General features: G+C 41.1%; 1 protein-coding gene across 1 annotated transcript in view; it reads right to left on the bottom strand.

The window, feature by feature from the left end:
• Positions 1-21,937, bottom strand: part of LOC116969262 (ras-related protein Rab-18-B) — a 71,332-nt gene that overhangs the window by 6,093 nt on the left and 43,302 nt on the right. Inside the window, exons 4-5 of the mRNA XM_033016147.1 lie at positions 12,784-12,856; positions 12,552-12,670 (exon numbers count right to left, since the gene is read on the bottom strand). Of these exons, the coding sequence (XP_032872038.1) occupies positions 12,552-12,670; positions 12,784-12,856 (192 nt within the window). The remainder of the gene's footprint in view (positions 1-12,551; positions 12,671-12,783; positions 12,857-21,937) is intronic.

Raw genomic sequence — 21,937 nt, 5'->3', positions numbered from 1 at the left:
ATTAAACATGACATCAAATAAGCTCTGAACAATAACAGTCTATTATTATTATTGTACTATATCTGTTTATTTGTTGTGTATATATGGTCTATGGTCTATAGACACATTGAACTTTTATCTTCAATTTTGTATTATGTTTACATATTCTGTTATGCTGCAGCAAGTAAGAATTTCATTGTCCTATCTGGGACACACGACAATAAAACTCTCTTCACTCTTGAGATTTAGAGTAAGGGATTCAGACAGGTTCTAAGTTTTGCCTGTTCCCAAATTTAAACCAATGGCAATTTAAATGTACCATTGGTCCCATTTTATAGACCCTCTTGATATGTAACACCAAACATACATCTTGTATCAACCTTATCCAATCCTTTTTATAAGTTCAAACAGTAATGAATTGTTCCATTATCAGATAATTAAAACTGGCGATGCTGGAAATCTGACAAAGGATCCTCAACCTGAAACTTTCACTGAGTTTCTACTTATGATGATGCGGACTGACCTGCTCAGTTTTTCTAACATTTACTGTTTTTGCTTCATTATCTGGAATATTCTAATGAAAACTGTCTAATTGTTTAATCTTTGTAATTAACCATATAACCATATAACAATTACAGCACGGAAACAGGCCATCTCGACCCTTCTAGTCCGTGCCGAACACATAATCTCCCCTAGTCCCATATACCTGCGCTCAGACCATAACCCTCCATTCCTTTCCCATCCATATAACTATCCAATTTATTTTTAAATGATAAAAACGAACCTGCCTCCACCACCTTCACTGGAAGCTCATTCCACACAGCTACCACTCTCTGAGTAAAGAAGTTCCCCCTCATGTTACCCCTAAACTTCAGTCCCTTAATTCTCAAGTCATGTCCCCTTGTTTGAATCTTCCCTACTCTCAGTGGGAAAAGCTTTTCCACGTCAACTCTGTCTATCCCTCTCATCATTTTAAAAACCTCTATCAAGTCCCCCCTTAACCTTCTGCGCTCCAAAGAATAAAGCCCTAACTTGTTCAACCTTTCTCTGTAACTTAGTTGCTGAAATTCAACATTCTCGTTGAGTCAGAGATACACCATGGAAAATATCTGAAGAAGGGTTTCGGCCCAAAACATTGCCTATTTCCTTCGTTCCACAGATGCTGCTGCACCCGCTGAGTTTCTCCAGCATTATTGTGTACCATGGAAAATATCTACAGTGGCTTGCAAAAGTTTTCATACCCCTTGAACTTTTCCACATTTTGTCACATTACAACCACAAACGTAAATGTATTTTATTGGGATTTTATGTGATAGACCAACACAAAGTGGCGCATAATTGTGAAGTGGAAGGAAAATGATACATGGTTTTCAAATTTTTTTACAAATAAAAAACTGAAAAGTGTGGCGTGCAGAGGTATTCAGCCCCCTTTACTCTGATACCCCTAAATAAAATCCAGTGCAACCAATTGCCTTCAGAAGTCACCTTATTAGTAAATAGAGTCCACTTGTGTGTAATCTAATCTCAGTATAAATACAGCTGTTCTGTGAAGGCATCGAGGTTTGTTAGAGAACATTAGTGAACAAACAGCATCATGAAGCCCAAGGAACAAACCAGACAGGTCAGGGATAAAGTTGTGGAGAAGTTTAAAGCAGGGTTAGGTTATAAAAAAATATCCCAAGCTTTGAACATCTCACGGAGCACTGTTCAATCCATCATCCGAAAATGGAAAGAGTATGGCACAACTGCAAACCTACCAAGACATGGCCGTCCACCTAAACTGACAGGCCGGGCAAGGAGAGCATTGATCAGAGAAGCAGCCAAGAGGCCTATGGTAACTCTGGAGGAGCTGCAGAGATCCGCAGCTCAGGTGGGAGAATCTGTCCACAGGACAACTATTAGTCGTGCACTCCACAAATCGGGCCTTTATGGAAGAGTGGCAAGAAGAAAGCCATTGTTGGAAAAAAAGCCATAAGAAGTCTCATTTGCAGTTTGCCACAAGCCATGTGGGGGACACAGCAAACATGTGGAGGAAGGTGCTCTGGTCAGATTAGACCAAAATTGAAGTTTTTGGCTTAAATGCAAAACGCTATGTGTGGTGGAAAACTAACACTGCACATCACCCTGAACACACCACCCCACTGTGAAACATGGTGGTGGCAGCATCATGCTGTGGGGATGCTTTTCTTCAGCAGGGACAGGGAAGCTGGTCAGAGTTGATGGGAAGATGGATGGAGCCAAATACAGGGCAATCTTGGAAGAAAACCTGTTAAAGAGTCTGCAAAAGACTTGAGACTGGGGCGGAGGTTCACCTTCCAGCAGGACAACGACCCTAAACATACAGCCAGAGCTACAATGGAATGGTTTGGATCAAAGCATATTCATGTGTTAGAATGGCCCAGTCAAAGTCCAGACCTAAATCCAATTGAGAGTCTCTGGCAAGACTTGAAAATTGCTGTTCACAGACGCTCTCCATCCAATCTGACTGAGCTTGAGCTATTTTGCAAAGAAGAATGGGCAAAAATCTCAGTCTCTAGATGTGCAAAGCTGGTAGAGACATACCCCAAAAGACTTGCAGCTGTAATTGCAGCTGTAATTGCAGCGAAAGGTGGTTCTACAAAGTATTGACTCAGGGGGGCTGAATACTTTTGCACGCCACACTTTTCAGTTTTTTATTTGTAAAAAAATTTGAAAACCATGTATCATTTTCCTTCCACTTCACAATTATGCATCACTTTGTGTTGGTCTATCACATAAAATCCCAATAAAATACATCTACGTTTGTGGTTGTAACGTGACAAAATGTGGAAAAGTTCAAGGGGTATGAAAACGTTTGCAAGCCACTGTATCTGACTTACCATGTCCACAATAACCTTCAAATAACCATTTGCACTAAACCTGTCCTAATCCATTTTATTCAAGTCAAGTCAAGTCACATTTATTTGTATAGCACATTTAAAAAAACAACTCTCATTGGCCAAAGTGCTTTACATTTGTTATAAGAATAGTATAAACAAACAAACTACATACATATATACATATAGCCCTCGATCAGAGGACGTCAAGAAAGGCTTGGGAGTATAGATAAGATTTTAGTCTCGACTTAAAGTAGTCGATGGAGGGGGCAGTTCTGATGGGAAGGGGGATGCTGTTCCACAGTCTAGGAGCTGCAACCGCAAAGGCGTGGTCGCCCCTAAGCTTATGCCTAGACCACGGGATATTCAGCAGCCCCAAGTCGGCCGATCTGAGGGACCTGGAGGTGGAGTGGTGGGTGAGAAGACTTTTAATGTAGGAGGGGGCAAGCCCAATGAGGGCTTTGTAGACATAGAGGAGAGTCTTGAAATGTATACGGAACCGCACAGGGAGCCAGTGGAGAGAGGCCAGGATCGGGGTGATGTGATCCCTTATTCGGGTGCCCGTCAGGAGTCTCGCTGCGGCGTTTTGGACCAGTTGCAGGCGGGACAAGGAAGATTGGCTGATGCCAGTGTAAAGAGTTGCAGTAATCTAGGCGGGAGGAGATAAATGTGTGGATGATCTTTTCGAGGTCATCAAAGTGGAGGAATTGTTTTATTTTAGCTATCGTCCGAAGCTGAAAGAAGCTAGCTTTTACCGCGGCATTGACTTGTTAGTCAAATTTCAGTGCTCAGTCAAATATCACGCCGAGGTTTTTGACGTGAGGTTTGAGTAGTGGGGTAAGGCTTCCAAGACTGCCTGCTATCATTTTGATTGAGTCCGAGGGGCCGGACTCAATCAAAATCCCCACATTCCCATTACCTCTCCCAAGATTTGCTCAGTTATCTACACACCTGTGGCAATTTACAGTGTCCAACTATCCAACCAATCTGCAGGTTTTGGGGGATTGGGAAGAAATCAGAGCAAGCAGAGGAAGCCCACATGGTCATATAGAGAACTTACAAACTCAGTACTGAAGGTCAGGATTTAACTTGGGTCATGGGAGCTGCAAGGAAGCAGCTCAGCTAGCTGCACCACCCTTGTCTATCTCAACATCCGGAGTCTGAAGTTCAGTTTGTCATATCGTACTAAAGAACAATCTAAAAAAATCATTTCTAGAACTGCAGAACTTTAATCTTAGATTTTTAACTTGCCTTTCCAATATCTCCCCATGATACACTGAATACTATTTTATATTATAGGTAAGATATTTCTCAGTCTGACGAAGGATCTTGACCCGAAATGTCACTCGTTCCTTCTATCCAGAGATGCTGCCTGTACCACTGAGTTACTCCAGCATTTTATGTCTATCTTCGGTTTAAACCAGCATTTGCAGTTCCTTCCTACACAAGATACTTCTAGATCTGGCCATAACAGCAAAGATTTAGTTCACTCATTTCTCAACCTTCCCCTTGAGATTCAGGATCAATGTACAAACTAGTGCAAATCAGAGATTCAGAACAGTCAGCACTCTCCTTTCTCCCCTGAACACATCTGGCTAAATTTGATAGCCAGTTTTCTGGATTTATCTTGTTTTCTAGATTTTAAATTAAAATGTGCAACATAAGTCAGGGTAAAGGAGCTGTCCCACTGTCCTTTGGCTTTTGGCAGAAAGTACATTTTCAGAAATAATAATTTGCACTTTCAACCCTTAGATATTACTTCAGTTCATCTATAATGAAATATAATGCTGCTACATTTTATAATCTGATTATTTATGCATACAATATTTTAATACTTTTAAATACTACCCACCCTTGGATAGATATTTTAACCCATAGTTCTAGCCCTCTTTCCTTGTTCATTATCTTTCCACCATGACTTTCAAATCTTACCTGACAACTTAAAGCTTGCCTAACAACTTACGCACCTGGGTCAGACCGAGTACTTCCACACAGCAAAGGAGGAAAAGATTAATATGGATACCAATTTCTTATGACAAAGTCAGAATGGAATTATTTTCCAATAAGGCAAGCTGAAACCACAAGCATCCAAAGCATTAACACACTCCAGGAAATGTCTTGGAAGTGAAAACTGTCCAATTGTTTAATCACTGCTGTGTAGATAACTGGGCAAATCTTGGAAGAGTTAATGGGAATGTGGGGAGAATAAAATGAGTTAGGGCAGGTTTAGAGCAAGTGAATTAACAAAATGCAACAACAACACAATAAGAGATCATCCACCTGAAATCATAACTGTACCTGCTGCTAAACAAACACTATCTGACTTCTGTTGAGTATTTCCAGCATTTTCATTGCAATATTCGATTACTCCACAACTTTTTCCTTCTCATCCAAAATCCACTTGTTTAAGTTTTCACCAGTACATTCTTTAAATTTTTGAAAATATACTCATCAACAAGCATGAATATTTGTCGGGTTTTTAGAACAAATTAAATTTATGATTTGAAAGGCATTTTCAATTTATAGAGATTTGGGAATTCAGGTAACAATGAAGTTTATTTATTTCATTACGACTGAATGGCCAATAAATGAAGTTATGGTTGATCTTTACTCTAACCTCATTTACCAATCTTTTCTCAATATCCCATTAAATTTTTGGTTTTCAAAAAGAGTTACAAAACTCAAAATTTAAATAAATTACAATCATACTAACCATATCACCATATAACAATTACAGCACGGAAACAGGCCATCTCGACCCTTCTAGTCCGTGCCGAACACGTATTCTCCCCTAGTCCCATATACTTGCGCTCAGACCATAACCCTCCATTCCTTTCCCGTTCATATAACTATCCAATTTATTTTTAAATGATAAAAACAAACCTGCCTCCACCACCTTCACTGGAAGCTCATTCCACACAGCCACCACTCTCTGAGTAAAGAAGTTCCCCCTCATGTTACCCCTAAACTTCAGTCCCTTAATTCTCAAGTCATGTCCCCTTGTTTGAATCTTCCCCACTCTCAGTGGGAAAAGCTTATCCACGTCAACTCTGTCTATCCCTCTCATCATTTTAAATACCTCTATCAAGTCCCCCCTTAACCTTCTGCGCTCCAAAGAATAAAGCCCTAACTTGTTCAACCTTTCTCTGTAACTTAGTTGCTGAAACCCAGGCAACATTCTAGTAAATCTCCTCTGTACTCTCTCTATTTTGTTGACATCCTTCCTATAATTAGGCGACCAAAATTGTACACCATACTCCAGAATTGGCCTCACCAATGCCTTGTACAATTTTAACATTACATCCCAACTTCTATACTCAATGCTCTGATTTATAAAGGCCAGCACACCAAAAGCTTTCTATACCACCCTATCTACATGAGATTCTACTTTCAGGGAACTGTGCACAGTTATTCCCAGATCCCTCTGTTCACCTGCATTCTTCAATTCCCTACCATTTACCATGTACGTCCTATTTTGATTTGTCCTGCCAAGATGTAGCACCTCACACTTATCAGCATTAAACTCCATCTGCCATCTTTCAGCCCACTCTTCCAACTGGCATAAATCTCTCTGTAGACTTTGAAAATCTACTTCATTATCCACAACCCCACCTATCTTAGTATCATCTGCATACTTACTAATCCAATTTACCACACCATCATCCAGATCATTGATGTACATGACAAACAACAATGGACCCAACACAGATCCCTGTGGCACCCCACTAGTCACTGGCCTCCAACCTGACAAACAACCATCCACCATTACTCTCTGGCATCTCCCATTCAGCCACTGTTGAATCCATCTTGCTACTCCACCATTAATACCCAACCATTGAACCTTCTTAACCAACCTTCCATGAAGAACCTTGTCAAAGGCATTACTGAAGTCCATATATACAACATCCACTGCTTTACCCTCATCAATTTCCCGAGTAACCTCTTCAAAAAATTCAAGAATTTTAGTCAAACATGGCACTTCCAGGCACAAATCCATGTTGACTGTTCCTAATCAGACTTTGTTTATCCAGATGCTTATATATATTATCTCTAAGTATCCTTTCCATTAATTTGCCCACCACTGACGTCAAACTAACAGGTCTATAATTGCTAGGTTTACTCTTAGACCCCTTTTTAAACAATGGAACAACATGCGCAGTACGCCAATCCTCTGGTACTATTCCCGTTTCTAATGACATTTGAAATATTTCTGTCATAGCCCCTGCTATTTCTACACTAACTTCCCTCAATGTCCTAGGGAATATCCAGTTCTGACCCTCTCAATAATTATATTGAAACTAATGGTATTGTGATCACTGGTCCCAAACTGTTCCTCAACGCATACCTCTACCACCTGACCAGTCTCATTTCCTAACAGGAGGTCCAGCACCGCCCCTTCTCTAGTAGGTACTTCTATGTATTGCTGCAAAAAACGATCCTGCTCACATTTTACAAACTCCAACCCATCCAGCCCATTTACAGAATGTGTTTCCCAGTCTATGTGTGGAAAATTGAAATCTCCCACAATCACTACCTTGTGCTTACTACTAATATCTGCAATCTCCTTACATATTTGCTCTTCCAATTCTCGCTCCCCATTTGGCGGTCTATAATACACCCCTATAAGTGTTGCTACCCCTTTCCCATTTCTCAGTTCCACCCAAATAGCCTCCCTAGACGAGCCCTCTAATCTATCCTGCCAAAGCACTGCTGTAATATCTTCCCTGATAAGCAATGCAACACCTCCACCTCTTGCCCCTCCAATTCTATTGGAGGGGCAACAGATTTTTTTTCAGAAAGCAATTCCAATTTTCTACCAACTTCAATTTACTTTCTGAATTTCTCTAAGGAAGACAGGCTCTACCTTTTGGGCATTGACCATTAGGCCTATATTCTCTAATAATGTTCTCTAATAAAGCTTCTATCAGCACATGCAGTTGTATTTAACACGCAAAATATTGTAACATATCATCTATTAGACTTTTAAATTAAAGATTACAACCCTGGTCTAACAATCTCTCCTTGTAGTTGAACCCTTCAATTCTTAAAACTATTGTGGTAAATTTGCACAGTGCTCACTTCAAGGTGAATAAATATTTTCTTAAATATCGGAACCAGGTATACCCCACAAATTATCATCCAGAATTTTATGGAAGCAGCAAACTGTATAATTTATTTCAGCCAATAAAAGGAGAAATAAGCATCAAAAACTAAATATTTTGATATGTGATTCTGCACTGGTTTTGATTGCTTAATTTACCTCACAATAAAAAAATAAATGAAGTCTAAAAAGTTGGAAAGGAAACTTGGAAAAATGAATGCATACAGATATGTGAAAAAAGCCGAACTAACTGTAATAAATCATCGGTGCATCTGGACATGAAAGGTCTTGTATTCACTGACAGCCAGTTCACAAGCAAAATACAGTATTCTCACTTGCAGAGACTACATGGTTTATTGTAGTGCACCATCTAGTGGTCTTGGCTTAGAGTGTACTGGTAAAAGCATAATATGGGCAGGTGCGTTGAAACAACTGGGAATTAAATTAAAATTCTCCTTTGCATCCAATTTAAATACAAGTACACCACACTAAAGGCCAACCTATTGCTTATTGAGAACAGGGGAGCAAGGAGTTACAAGAAATATTCCAATTTTATAATGAAAAGGAAAGTTGCAAAACAAAAAGAGACTGCAGATGCTCGAATCTTGAGCAAAACAAATTACTGGAGGAACTCAGCGGGTCAGTGGGGAGGGAAATAGACAGACAATGTTTCGGGAACCTTCGTCAGTCTGAGATTCTCCAAGTTAGACCTTTCATATGATGAAAGCACATCAGCCTGAAATAGAGGTGAAACCAAAGATGTTGCCCAATCTCATGAACATTTTTGGAAAATTGTTTTTACTTAAAATGTCCACTTTCTACTGTATTTTACATCATATTTGTAGTTTTTTAATTTTAAGTAGAGTTATTGATTAATTATTTTTGAAATGTACAATTATCACACAATTTCTTTAAAATCCTGCGGATGAATAATTAAAATCGACAGCCTCAATAATGCTTAACATACCATCTGTATTACATATCAGTTTTTGTCATGTAATTCAATATTGAACACATCTGTACAAATAATTAGCACGACAACAAAGGATTGGATAGAGTGCTGAATTCTGACTCTCCACAGTTGGAGACACGAGAGATGCATGGTAGCCTTACTTCTGTCGTTTGCACAGTACTTCAGCTGTGACTCCTTGCATCTTGGCTAGAACAAGGACTGCTAATTGCAAAATAGCTACATCATAGCTGTACTACATCCAACTATATTTTCCACAATTGAGCCTGGAGCTGAGTCAACAATCACAGAGATAGCAGAGAATGCGAGTGTAAGCCGTGGCATGCTGAGCACCTCCCACCGCACTTTTAATCTGCTGGCGAAAACAATGTTTAAGTAGCAAGGACTTGGGCAACAATTGGGTCACAGTTTAAGAATAAGGGGTAGGCCATTTAGGACTGAGATGAGGGAAAACCATTTCACCCAGAGAGTAGTGAATATGTGGAATTTTCTGCCACAGAAGTCAGTGGAGGCCAATTCACTGGATGTATTCAAGAGAGAGTTGGATACAATCAAGGGATATGGGGAGAAAGCAGGAACAGGGTACTGATTCTGGATGATCAGCCATGATATTGAATGGCGTTGCTGGCTCAAAGAGCCAAATGACCTACACCTGAATCTATTTTTTATGTTTCTATGTTTCCAATTGTGTCTCAGACTTCAGGTTTTCCTCATTGCCATTCAATTCTGTTGCCTGTCATGTTCTCTGGATCCATTTATATTCACACAAAATTCTGTTGATGATCTCCCTCATTTAAAAAATATTACTTTGGCAGGATAAACAAAAAAGGGTTTGCAATTAGGGAAAAAGGGAAACCGAGGGATGCAAGTCTGAATCGGATTAGAGAAGATATAGATGTGCAAGAAATAGAAGCATAGAAAATAGGTGCAGGAGGAGGCCATTTGGCCCTTCGAGCCAGCACCGCCATTCATTGTGGTCATGGCTGATCGTCCCAAATCAATAACCTGTGCCTGCCTTCTCCCCATATTCCTTGATTCCTCTAGCCCCGAGAGCTATATGTAACTCTCTCTTAAATCCATCCAGTGACCTGGCCTCCACTGCCCTCTGTGGCAGGGAATTCCACAAATTCACAACTCTCTGGGTGAAAAAGTATTTTCTCACCTCAGTCTTAAATGGCTTCCCCTTTATTCTAAGACTGTGGCTGCTGGTTCTGGACTTGCCCAACATTTGAAAAATTACAATGCATACAAGCCTAGTCTTTTCAATCTTTCCTCATATGACAGTCCCGCCATCTCAGGGATCAATCTCGTGAATCCGACGCTGCACTGCCTCAATCACAAGGATGTCCTTTCTCAAATTAGGAGACCAAAACTGTACACAATACTCCAGATGTGGTCTCACCAGAGCCCTATACAACTGCAGAAGAACCTCTTTATACCGAAATACTCGTTATGAAGGCCAACATTCAATTAGCTTCGAACAGATGTAAGAAAAAGACGATTAAATCACACGGTTTGAGATCACGTGGTCAAAGCGTCCTCCATTGGACCAAGTAAAAGTATTGATTCTTTCATTACTAGAGCCAGGATTTTGCCATAAATGCCATGTGCTTCATGCCTTTTTTGAAGATTTCACCAGGATAAAGCCTTTTTCATAATCGAGTGCCTAAATCAGCCTTTTTTTTGCCGTTTTGTTAAAAGGTCGTGTTATTTTCTCTAGTTATACCGTGATTACAATGACGTTTTCTATGTTAACACGTTAATATTGATGTTATTATTAACATGTTAACATAGTATAACTTACAAGAAAACTACCGCCACCGGGGTGAAATCACAGTCGATCGTTCATTCTTTCGTGCCGCTGCCCGATGGTTCCGTCTTCTCCAAGATCTATTTAAGAAAGAACTGCAGATGCCGGAAAAATCGAAGGTAGGCAAGAAATGCTGGTAAAACTCGGCGGGCGAGGCAGCATCTATGGAGAGAAGGAATAGGCGACGTTTCGGGTCGAGACCCTTCTTCAGACTGATGTGGGGGAGGGCGGGAAAAAGAAAGGAAGAGGCGGAGACAGTAGGACTAGAAGGAGAGCTGGGAAGGGGGAGAAGGAAGAAGACAAGGGCTATCTAAAATTAGAGAAGTAAATGTTTATACCGCTGGGGTGTAGACTACCCAAGCAAAATACCCAAGCTTGCCTCCTCACTACATATACTGCTGGCCCCAGTCGCAAATCTGAGTTTATCGAGTGATCTGTGCAAGGCATTCATTGATGCTGGAATTCCACTGTGGAAATTGGAAAACAAACTTCTCAGAGGTTTTTTAGAGAAATACACAGAGGAACATAGACCAAGCGAGTCATCATTAAGGAAACATTATATTGACAGCAACTTCAACATTGTTGTGCAGAAAATTAGAGATGACGTTGCATGCAACAAAATAGGATCTCAATAGACGTGACAACCGATGCTGTGGGGAGTTATGTTGCCAATGTGGTCATCGGTACACTGGAGGCAGGTCAACTATCAAAGGAGTATTTGTTGACATCGGAAGTATTGAAGAAGTCAAACAGCTCAACTATTGCTCAGTTGTTTACATCTTCACTTGCTGTACTTTGGGCAGAAGGTATAAAACACGAGAATGTTCTTCTGTTTGTGACTTAAAGTTTTATTCCCCAAAATGTTGCATTTGACATGCTTAACTCAAGGACTTCATAGAATTGCTAAGCACACACATAGCTTGTTTCCAAATGTCGATCGCTTAGTTTCCAATGTCACAAAAATCTTCCTCAGTGCAGTTGTTCAAGGAAATGGCACCCGAGATTCCGCTACCTCCTCAGCCCCTTTTGACTAGGTGGGGTACATGGCTCTCTGCTGAACTCTACTATGCTGCAAATTTTGAAAAGATAAAATAAATCGTCAACTGTTTTGAAGAAGAATCTTCTGCAGTCAGGATCTTCAGTGAAATCATGCAGAAAAAGTCCCTCCACCGTGATCTTGTGTTTATTGCATCCAATTTTGCAAAGTTCCCACAAGCTATCACTTCCCTTGAGAAACGTGGCAACCTCGTCTCCAAAACGTAAATAACTTGCAGTTTTTCAACAAAGTAACTGACGATATTTGTACAGTTCCTGGCGATGTAGGTAAAGACAAACAAGGAACATGTGAGAGAGTGATTTTAGCTGACAAAGATCTTGTAGAAATAGAAAACATAGCTGAAGTTCTCAAAGGTAGTTGTAATGTACAAGATATCGACATGAATATAGAGTCTGTAGCTTATTTTGGGTATGCACCCCTGACCTCAGTTGAGGCAGAAATAAGTTTTTCACAACTGAAGCATAACATCAGATAATTTGAAAAAAATGCTAGTAATTATGTGCAACCAGGCAACTTTGGTCATTTAATGTAGTATACCTTTATATTATCATTTTTGACTATATTTTGGTGGTGGAAATAAATGCCTTTTTTGTCAATAAAATGCCCGTTCGTGCCTTTTTTGAAATTTTATTATGCCTTTTTGCCTGCCTATTTCAGAGTTTTTTTATGCCTAAACATCCAGGCTCTATTCATTGCTGTTAGTGTGATAAGCCCATTATTAACATACAGGTTATTAATGGAAAATTACAATAAGCACACAACTTCATTATAGCACTTACTTTATCAATTTTGTTTCCAACTAACATCTTCACAATATCATTCCTTGTGCAATAGGTCTCTAGTTCACTCAACCAATTTTCTAGTCTTATAAAGGTCTCTCTTCGGGTCACATCATACACTGAAATGAAAAAAAAAACAACTTACAAATGCTGTTAATTTACCACTGAAGACAAAAGAAAATTACAAGACGGAGTGCATGGATTGAATTTTAGATAATACAAATCATTTTACCCAGGATAACACCTTGCGCTCCACGATAATAACTGGGTGTCAAGGTCCTGAATCGCTCCTGTCCAGCAGTATCCTGAAAGCAATAAACACTGACATTTATTCAGAGGCAATTTGAATGAGTGTACAGGAAGAGTAATTGTATTTATTGTTTGACTATCTGTAATTTTTCATGATTTACAATATTAGTATGGAATGGTGACAATAAAGTTTTGTAAGAAATGTAAGTAATGTAAGAATGACAATAAAGTTTTAGCCATTTTTAATTTTCTTTCAATGCAGAAGGAAAATATTTTACTTCAGATCACAGATTCACTTTAGACCACAGATGATTTTCTAACTCAGCACCAATTTCTAGCACTATCCCCAATCTCGATTCCCTTAAATGTTCAAAAATCTAATGATCGGTGTTTTACATGAAGAACTGGACATGCACAGCCTCAAAGGTTCACCACCCTCAATATCTCTTCTCAATACTAAATAACCAACATCCTATTCCCAAATTGTTCTCACAGTCCTAGATTTCTTAGCTGAGGAAAGCATCGTTCCTGTATTTCGCCTGTTACTCCCTTCATAAATGTATTTGAAAAAAAGTTTCAGTGAGATCTCTCATTCTTCTGAACTATAGTGAATATAGTGTAAGCCATTCAATATCTCCTCTAAAGGCATGTGAATGTTTGCTGTACTCCCTTTCGGGCAAGTACATTTTTTCTTAGGTAAGGACTCCAAATGTTACTTAATACTCCAGATGAGGTCTTACCAAGGCCCTTTACAATGCAGAATGTCTTTTTTATTCCTGTAATCAAACTCTTAATTACTTGCTGGATTGGCATTTTTGTGTGACGTGTGCAAGCAGCACGCCTGGGTTCTTTGAACAACTAACTAATCTTTTCTCTTCTTAATTGACGCTCTTTTGGCTTTTCACCTCTGGCCTTTGTCACTAACTCCACACATCTGCTAATGAACCCACTTCTCTATATGCACCAGACTTTGTCCTGCCCCCATCTTTCTTTTCCAACCTTTTGCCTCCTACTCCAATCAGTCTGACAAAGGGACCTGACCTGAAAGGTCATCTATCCATTCCCTCCTCAGATGCTGTCTGACCCGCTGAGTTCCTCCAACACTTTACGTTTTGCTCAAGATTCCAGCATCTGGAGTTTCTTGTGTATCCACCTAATCTTTAATTACTTAACACATTTGCATTGAAAGAGAGATTTAGCCAGTAAACTAAAGATAAATGGTGTTTCCATTGCAAAAGCATTTTAAACGCCCATTTTTAAAATGGTAAATTTAAAATTAAAATTAAAAATTAAAAAATCAAGAGGCAATTATGCATTATGAGAATAGACGCTCTTATAAGTCTTAACAACATTATTCATTATTATAAGGCATGCTTAATTTAATGTTTTGATTTATTCTTTAAAATTAATTAATGATCTCATTACATGAAAGCATTATTTGCTAAATTTAAGAAGTTTGTACACTCAACCAGATTCATTCAGTAAATGTAAAACTTAATTTTACATGTTTACATGATATAACTGGCACATTATTTGGAAACTACTTACAAGTGCCTGAAAGAGACCATAATGTTAAAACATTCATTTTGATAAACAGTTTAGCGATATCATTCCTATATTTGGAGGGAGTTGGAATGGAGGGTTATGGTCTGAGCGCAGGTATATGGGACTAGGGGAGATTATGTGTTCGGCACGGACTAGAGGGGTCGAGATGGCCTGTTTCCGTGCTGTAATTGTTATATGTTATATGTTATATGTTATTTAGAGTGTGGTTGGTTTATGTGGGGAAGAATCACAATATGGAAAATTCTGATAAGCAATATTAGATTAAGTACCAAACTGTCATAAAATAAACTAATTGTATAAGCTTCACAAACTGATGACTTTCTCACATGTATAAAAGCAATTATCTTAGTATCCAATGTTTTCCACTGATCGCAGCAATAACAGTACGAGGATTTCAGATCAGTCACAGGAGCAAATAATATCAAATCTTGGCTGCAAGCGCCCCCCTATGGCCAAAGTATAGCAACAACCAAAGTTATTGGATATTATGGATAAAATGTTGCCCAATAAATATTAAAAATTATTTCTCCATTCCTTAAAATTAAACTCACCCAAGTAGCCAGTAGCTAATTACAAATATGCCCTGTTAGGAGTTCCAACCCGATTTTGACTAAATGAGTCAAGATAACATTGACAGCACAGTGGTCGAGTTGCTGCTTTACGGCGTTTGCTGTGCCAGTCACCCGGGTTCGATCATGACCACGGGTGTTGGCTGTATGGAGTTTGTACGTTCTCCCCGTGACCTGCATGGGTTTTCTCAGAGCTCTTTGGTTTCTTCCCACACTCCAAAGACGTTCAGGTATGTAGGTTAATGGCTTGGTATAAGTGAAAATTATCCCTAATGTGTGTAGGACTAGTGTTAATGTGCTGGTCGGCGTGGTCTCGGTGGGCCGAAGGGCCTGTTTCCGCCCTGTATCTCTGAACTAAACTAAATTTTTAAAAGTACTAGACCAAGTGGGACCCGTTGGTACCCTGTCACATGGAAGGCCTGGTCCCCCAACACAACCCGTTACCCAAATGCAATATTAGACCACTCACCCATACCCCCCACGGGAGGCCTGGTTCCTCTACGCAACCCGTTCCCCAACGCAAGATTCCACCGCTCACCCGTTCCCCGACGCACCCCGTTTTCCCAACGCAATATTCCACCACTCACCCATAGCCCCCAACTGTGCATGACGGCACATTTTGTTACCCTTCCTCATTTTAAACTTTAATAAAAATGCAATTGCACTAACATTTTTTTATTCTTTAATGTGATGTAGGTGCCACCGACATGGCCATCTTTTGTTATCCAAATCTAATCATTAAACTTTCAATTTAGAGAACAATTAAAAGTCAACCATGTTGCTGTGACTTTGCAATCACATATGTGCTCGGTTAGGCTGGCAGATTCTTTCCCTGAAGGACATTTGCTGTCAAGGACTCAGTGTCCGGGGATTGCAACATTGTGGCAGGTAGGGCTACAATCCCATTGTGACGTCATTGCTAGTAACTGCCAGTGCAGATTGGAAGAAATCTTTCTCAAAGTGGGATTTTGTAAAGTTAAAAATGTGAATAACTTGTAAAATATAACATAAATCTGAATGAAACTTGATAAAAACACACCACAAGACAATTGTGAGTAACATGGTGCAAAAATTGTAGTGCTATTGAGTACCGTTCTGGCGTAATTCAGGGCATGAATAGCACGTGCACAAACACGCTCATAGACAAGATGAGAGTTTTAGTAATTTATACTAGACCAAGTGGGACCCGTTGAGCCACATTCCCCTAACGCAATATCCCACCACTCACCCGTTCCCCCAATGCAACTAGTTCCCCATACGCAGTTTTCCACCACTCCCCCCCTAACCCCCAACCGCGCAGGCGCGGCTCATTTCCCCTCATCCCCCAACACTCTCTCTGCCTCCTCTTCACTCTCCCTCTTCTCTCTGCTCTCCCCCACTCCTCACCTCTCCCTTATCGCACTCCCCCACTAAACACAATGTTTAAATTACACTTCTCCTCCTCCCCTCCCCCACTCTCCTTAGAACAATGTAACAAATCTCTCATTGCACTGGGTGGAACATAAACTGAAGGGCAGTTTATGTAAATTAGATCCTATTGTGATGTCATTGTCGGGTGGAACACTGATCACAGGCAGTTTATGTAAATGAGATTCCATTGTGACGTCATAACTGTAACTGCCACTGCAGTGCTCAAGTAATTCTTTCTCAAACTGGATTTTGTAAAATTAAAAATGTGAATAACTTGTAAAATATAACTCAATCTCAGCGAAACTTGTTGAAAACGCACCACAGGACAATTGTGAGTAAGGTGGTGGAAAAATTGTAGCACTATCGTGTACCATTTTGGCGTAATATCAGGATCTCACTCACTCACACGCAGACATCCAAACAAACAAGATGAGAGTTTTAGTAATATATAGATAGATAGATGATGCAAAATGCTGGAGTAAAAGTATAATGGAAAGCTAAGGAAATGATCCAGATGTTTATCCAAAATGTCTGGAATAAAATGTGTAGCTGAGTTCAACCATTAATTTTACTTGCAAGATTGAAAAGCTTTTAAACCCAAGAAATGATGGGTAGGAATAAAGTCTCTGGACACCCTACAATTCAGAGAACAGGAGATTCCTGACAGTAATCCACATGGTTCCAGAATATGAAAGATTTATAAACATTATGACTGTCTTAGTAGCAGGGAAATCATTACAGTTAAGTAATTACATATGCCCATAATTCTAACCAGTCCTTAAAATTGAAGTGGAATTTAGAAACCGCACCCATATTTAACAACAGTCAAAGGAGATAAATATTTGTGTAAAGATGAACTAAAAACAAATTCTATTGCAGATCCACATATGGACAAAAATAATATTTATCTTGATATTATGATTTGCTTGATAGCCCTAACTTTCCTATTTATCTGGGTATGTGAATGTCATAGAAGGGAGCAAGGAACACATGCAAAGGTTTAAAGGCATGCGTAAAGACATGTGCAGACTGCATGGAAAAATGTGAGGACATTTTATTTTGCATTAAGTATTGTTATGAAGTGGCACTGCCTTTAAAAGAGTGGAACGAGTATGTTATTTTAAAAGTAAATTTGTTAGGCATTTACAAAGTAATTCATACAATTACAGGCTATTGACACGTTTTTTTATTGAATTCCAAACTTTGGGCAAATCCTCTTAGCTAAAATAAATTGTTCTCAAGTTTATCCCAATAATTTAAAAGGCATCCAATACAGACTATTGCCCTAGCACCAATGTATCTACACTGCTTAACTGGGACAAAATAAAATATTCATATGTGTTTACTTACACATTTCAGAGGCGTCGTCGTATATGGCTGCCCAGCCTGCAGCTGTCTGTCCTTTCACCATTTTTAAAATTTTTAGTACTTTAAAATGTGTTGTGTTGGAGGTTTTCTAGTCCTTTTTATGTGGGGGGTGGAGGGGGGGAAGGGGGAAACTTTTTTCTCCGTCCCTACCTGGTCGGAGATACGGTTTCCCTCCGAGCCGCATATTCGCCCCTTCCTCGCGGCCTACCACCGGGACTGGAGCGGCGTTTCCTGCTGGGACCGGCCACTATCTCAGCTTCAGCAGCGGTGCAGCACTGTAGTACCAGCGCGGAGCGGGCGATGACTTACCCGGGTCGCCGTGTGGTAAGCTCCTGAGTGCTGAGACCACCGACTCTAACATCGCGGAGCTGTCGTTGCGAAGCGTCCAGCTACGGGGCGGCGCTGACTTTCAAACACAGCGGAGCCTGAGATCTCTCGCCGAGATCACCAGTGTCGGAGCTCCGACCAGCGTGGCCTGTGGACTTTGGGAGCTGCGGTCTCGAGTAGGAAGCGGCCATTCCAGATGCTGCAAGCCGCTGAGAGTGTTCTCCCGACGCCAGAGCTCCATCATCCGGCAAGAGGGCCTGAATACATCGGCCACTGTTGCGGCGACTGTGGAGGCCTTAATAGGCCCGACCATTGGTGAACAAGGGGAAGAGGACTGGACTTTGTGCCTTCCCTCACAGTGGGAACCATTGTGGGGGGATGTTTTTATGTTTGGTGTTAAATTCTTCTTTAATGTTGTGTCTTATTTTTATTGGTGTGCTGCAAATGGCAACTCAAATTTCACTACAAATGTCCTTTGTCCTTGTCCTTTGAGATCTCATTTTTCGTTTCTGCACAGCAAAAAACAACAAAGCGGATCCCAACAATAGTTCTGCCGCAGCCCCATCTGGGTTTATGCTAGATTCTAATTTGGATGCAGTTTAAAATTGAATGCTATGTTCCTCTTAAATCATCCCTGCTCAGGCATCGTTCATTTGGTGCCATAGAGTGTCACAGACGGCAATCAACAAGTGTCTGCTGTGAATCTAGTGCCAATCAAGATTCTCTTCTCTTCTTTTTTTGACATGTGTCAAATAAATAATTTAATTAGGATTCATAGATTCGCAATTTCCATTTATGTATCCTCAATACTTAGAAATCAAAATAAATTGTCACCTCAGTCTCACTTTTGAGCCTCCCTTTCATTCCAGTTGATTTCAATTAAAACAAAGTCCAAAAGAAAAAGTTAGCGATAAATCACAAAAGTAAAACTGTGGAAAAGAAACGTTCTATCTTCTGTTTTATAACCATTCCCAGTTTCCTGCTCTTTTTCATATTTGATTTTGCAATGTAATTCATGTACATGGGAAATCCACTGTGGTGGATGTTTATGTTAACTTTTACGTAGTTGTGTGTCTTGGTGCTTTTAAAAAAAAAGTATGGCTGAAAGGTAATTCAAATTTCACTGTACCTTAATTGGTACATGTGACAATAAACTGACCTTGAAACCTTGTATTGAATGTTCACAGCTACAGAGCTGTTTACTCATTCTGATGGAAATGGGGGGGGGGGGGGGGGGGTTTTTATTGTTATAAGAAGAAACAAAATTTGAAAACATTGAACCATTTTAAAGGTAAAGAGACAGTGAAGACAGGTTGGGTCACTGAGAAATCAAGTAACAACCTCTCCTGTCCCATCAGTGTAGATCAATGGAATGGGAGAGGCAAGTGTTTTGCCTCAATTATACAATCTCTATACTTATAAAACTCTGATCTTGGATGGGTATTTATTTGTGTGATGTTCGTGTGCGTTTCACATCTCCTCGAAAACACGACGTGGTAACGGTGACATTTTTACATATTTCGTTAGAGATTGACTCCATGATGTCAAAAATCGCGTTATCTGAAAATTTCATACATTATTTCTCGAGTTATTTATGAAAATGTTAACAAATCTCAAATAACAGAAAATAAACTAGATGGTCTCGCTGATGACGTCACAATGGATCTGACTGCCTGCCTCTGCTCACGCTGCGAGTGACGTCACCCCTGTTTTGTCTTCTGTAATTCTTGCCTCCCTCGGTTCGACGATCGCCCACCACCTCGCTCAGGGTCCTCGGCTCGACGCCCGCCCACGGCCTCGCTCGGGACCACGCCCGCATGCAGCCTCGCTTGGGACCGGCGCCTGGTGGGGAGGCTGCTGCTCTACGACCTCGGTAGGTGCTGCCTCTACCCCCTCCCTCTCTACCCCCTCCCTCTACCCCTGCCCCTTCCCCTCGTACTCCCTCTCTACACCCTCCCTCTCTATCTCCTGCTCCCTCTCTACCTCCTCCCTCTCAACCCCCTTCCCTCTCTGCCCCACCTCCCTTTCTGACCCCCCCCCCCCACTATGGTTGAGTATTGCATTTGGGTACCAGCCCTCCCCTGTGACGCCGTGCGCGCCCCCCCCCCCCCCCACACCTCAATCACTACACCCCTCCCTCTCCCTCTCTACACCCATCCCCCTCCCTCTCTACCCCCCTCACCCTCTCCAACCCCCCCCCCCCCCGCTCTAGCCACGCCTGCGCAATTGGCGGTTATGGGTGAGTGGACAGGGTGGGGAATGGGGTAATAGGAGCAAATTAATAATAATAATATAATATCAAGGGGGGGGGGGGGGGGGGGGAGTGGTTAGTGTGTGTGACACCGAAAGCCCCCCCCGCAACGGGTCCCACTTGGTCTAGTGAATAATAAATGTTTAGAAACATTAGGTCATAGATTGATTCAGACTTTTTACAGTTTAGTTTAGTTTATAATTACGTGTATTCACAGGTACAGTGAAAAACTTTTATTGCATGCTATCCAGCCAGCTTAAAGACAATACATGATTACAATCAAGTCATTTACAGTGTAATAGAGATTTAAGAGTGTGGAGTGGATTGTAATATGTGTTTGTAGATCTGCTTCTGTGGCAAGCATGCAAATATTTGCATGGGTTGGGCGCTATCTTGGAAGCACTTAATTCTTCAAAAATCAGTAATGATGCCACAAAATCTTGGACAGACACGCCATCAAGATCGGATTAGAAACAATTCCAGACACATGTGAACTAAGTAAGTGAGCCACTAGATGGCATGCCACAGCTCCTACTTTTTTTGAAGAAACACTCCACAGCAAATGTTATTAGGGTCTACAACCCAGTCTGTCTCAATACTACTCACACTCTATGGGAGCAAAATGTATCCAAGGGTCAAAACAATTTGTGTAGGAAAGAACTGTAGATGCTGGTTTAAATCAAAGGTAGACACAAAATGCTGGAGTAACTCAGCGGGACAGGCAGCATCTCTGGAGAGAAGGAATGGGTGATGTTTCTGGTCGAGACCCTTCTTCAGACTGATGTCAGGGGAGTGGGCGGGACAGAGATAGAATGTAGTCGGAGACAGTAAGACTGGTGGGAGAACTGGGAAGGGGGAGGAGATGGAGAGAGGGAGGGAAAGCAAGGGCTATTTAAAGTTAGAGAAGTCAATGATCATACCGCCAGGGTGTAAGCTACCCAAGCAAAATATGTGCTGTTCCTGCAATTTACACTGGGCTTCACTTTGACAGTGGAGGAGGTCCAGGACAGAAAGGTCAGATTGGGAAAGGAGGGGGAGTTAAGGTGCTGGGCAACCAGGAGATCAGGTAGGTTAAAGCGGACTGAGCGCAAGTGTTTAGCGAAACGATCGGCGATCCTGCACTGGGTCTCGCCGATATATAGGATTTGACACCTGGAACAGCGGATATACTGGATGAGGTTGGAGGACGTGCAAGGACCCCAACCATGTTTTCAGGTGAGACTGAGGTTCACCTGCACCTCCTCCAACCTCATCTATTGTATCCACTGTTCCAGGTTATATCGGCGAGACCAAGCGCAGGCCCGGAGATCGTTTCGCTGAACACCTCCGCTCAGTCCGCCTTAATCTAGCTGATCTCCCAGTTACTCAGCCTCCCATTCCCAATCTGACCTTTCTGTCCTGGGCCTCCTCCATTGTCAGAGTGAGGCCCAGTGCAAATTGGAGGAACAGCACCTCATATTTCGCTTGGGTAGCTTACTCCTCAGCAGTATGAACATGGACTTCTCTAACTTCAAATAGCCTTTGCTTTACCTCTCTCTCCATCGCCTCCCCTTTCCCAGTTCTCCCACTGAAAGTGGGGGGGTGAGGGTGGGGAAGGTGAAGAGCTGGAGGCGAGAGTTCACTCATCCCTTCCCACACAAACCACT

The sequence above is a fragment of the Amblyraja radiata genome, chromosome 2, assembly GCF_010909765.2.
Source record: "Amblyraja radiata isolate CabotCenter1 chromosome 2, sAmbRad1.1.pri, whole genome shotgun sequence".
Lineage (NCBI taxonomy): Eukaryota > Metazoa > Chordata > Chondrichthyes > Rajiformes > Rajidae > Amblyraja > Amblyraja radiata.
The sequence above is the reverse complement of the archived record's forward strand: the minus strand, read 5'-3'. Positions and strand labels throughout refer to the sequence as shown.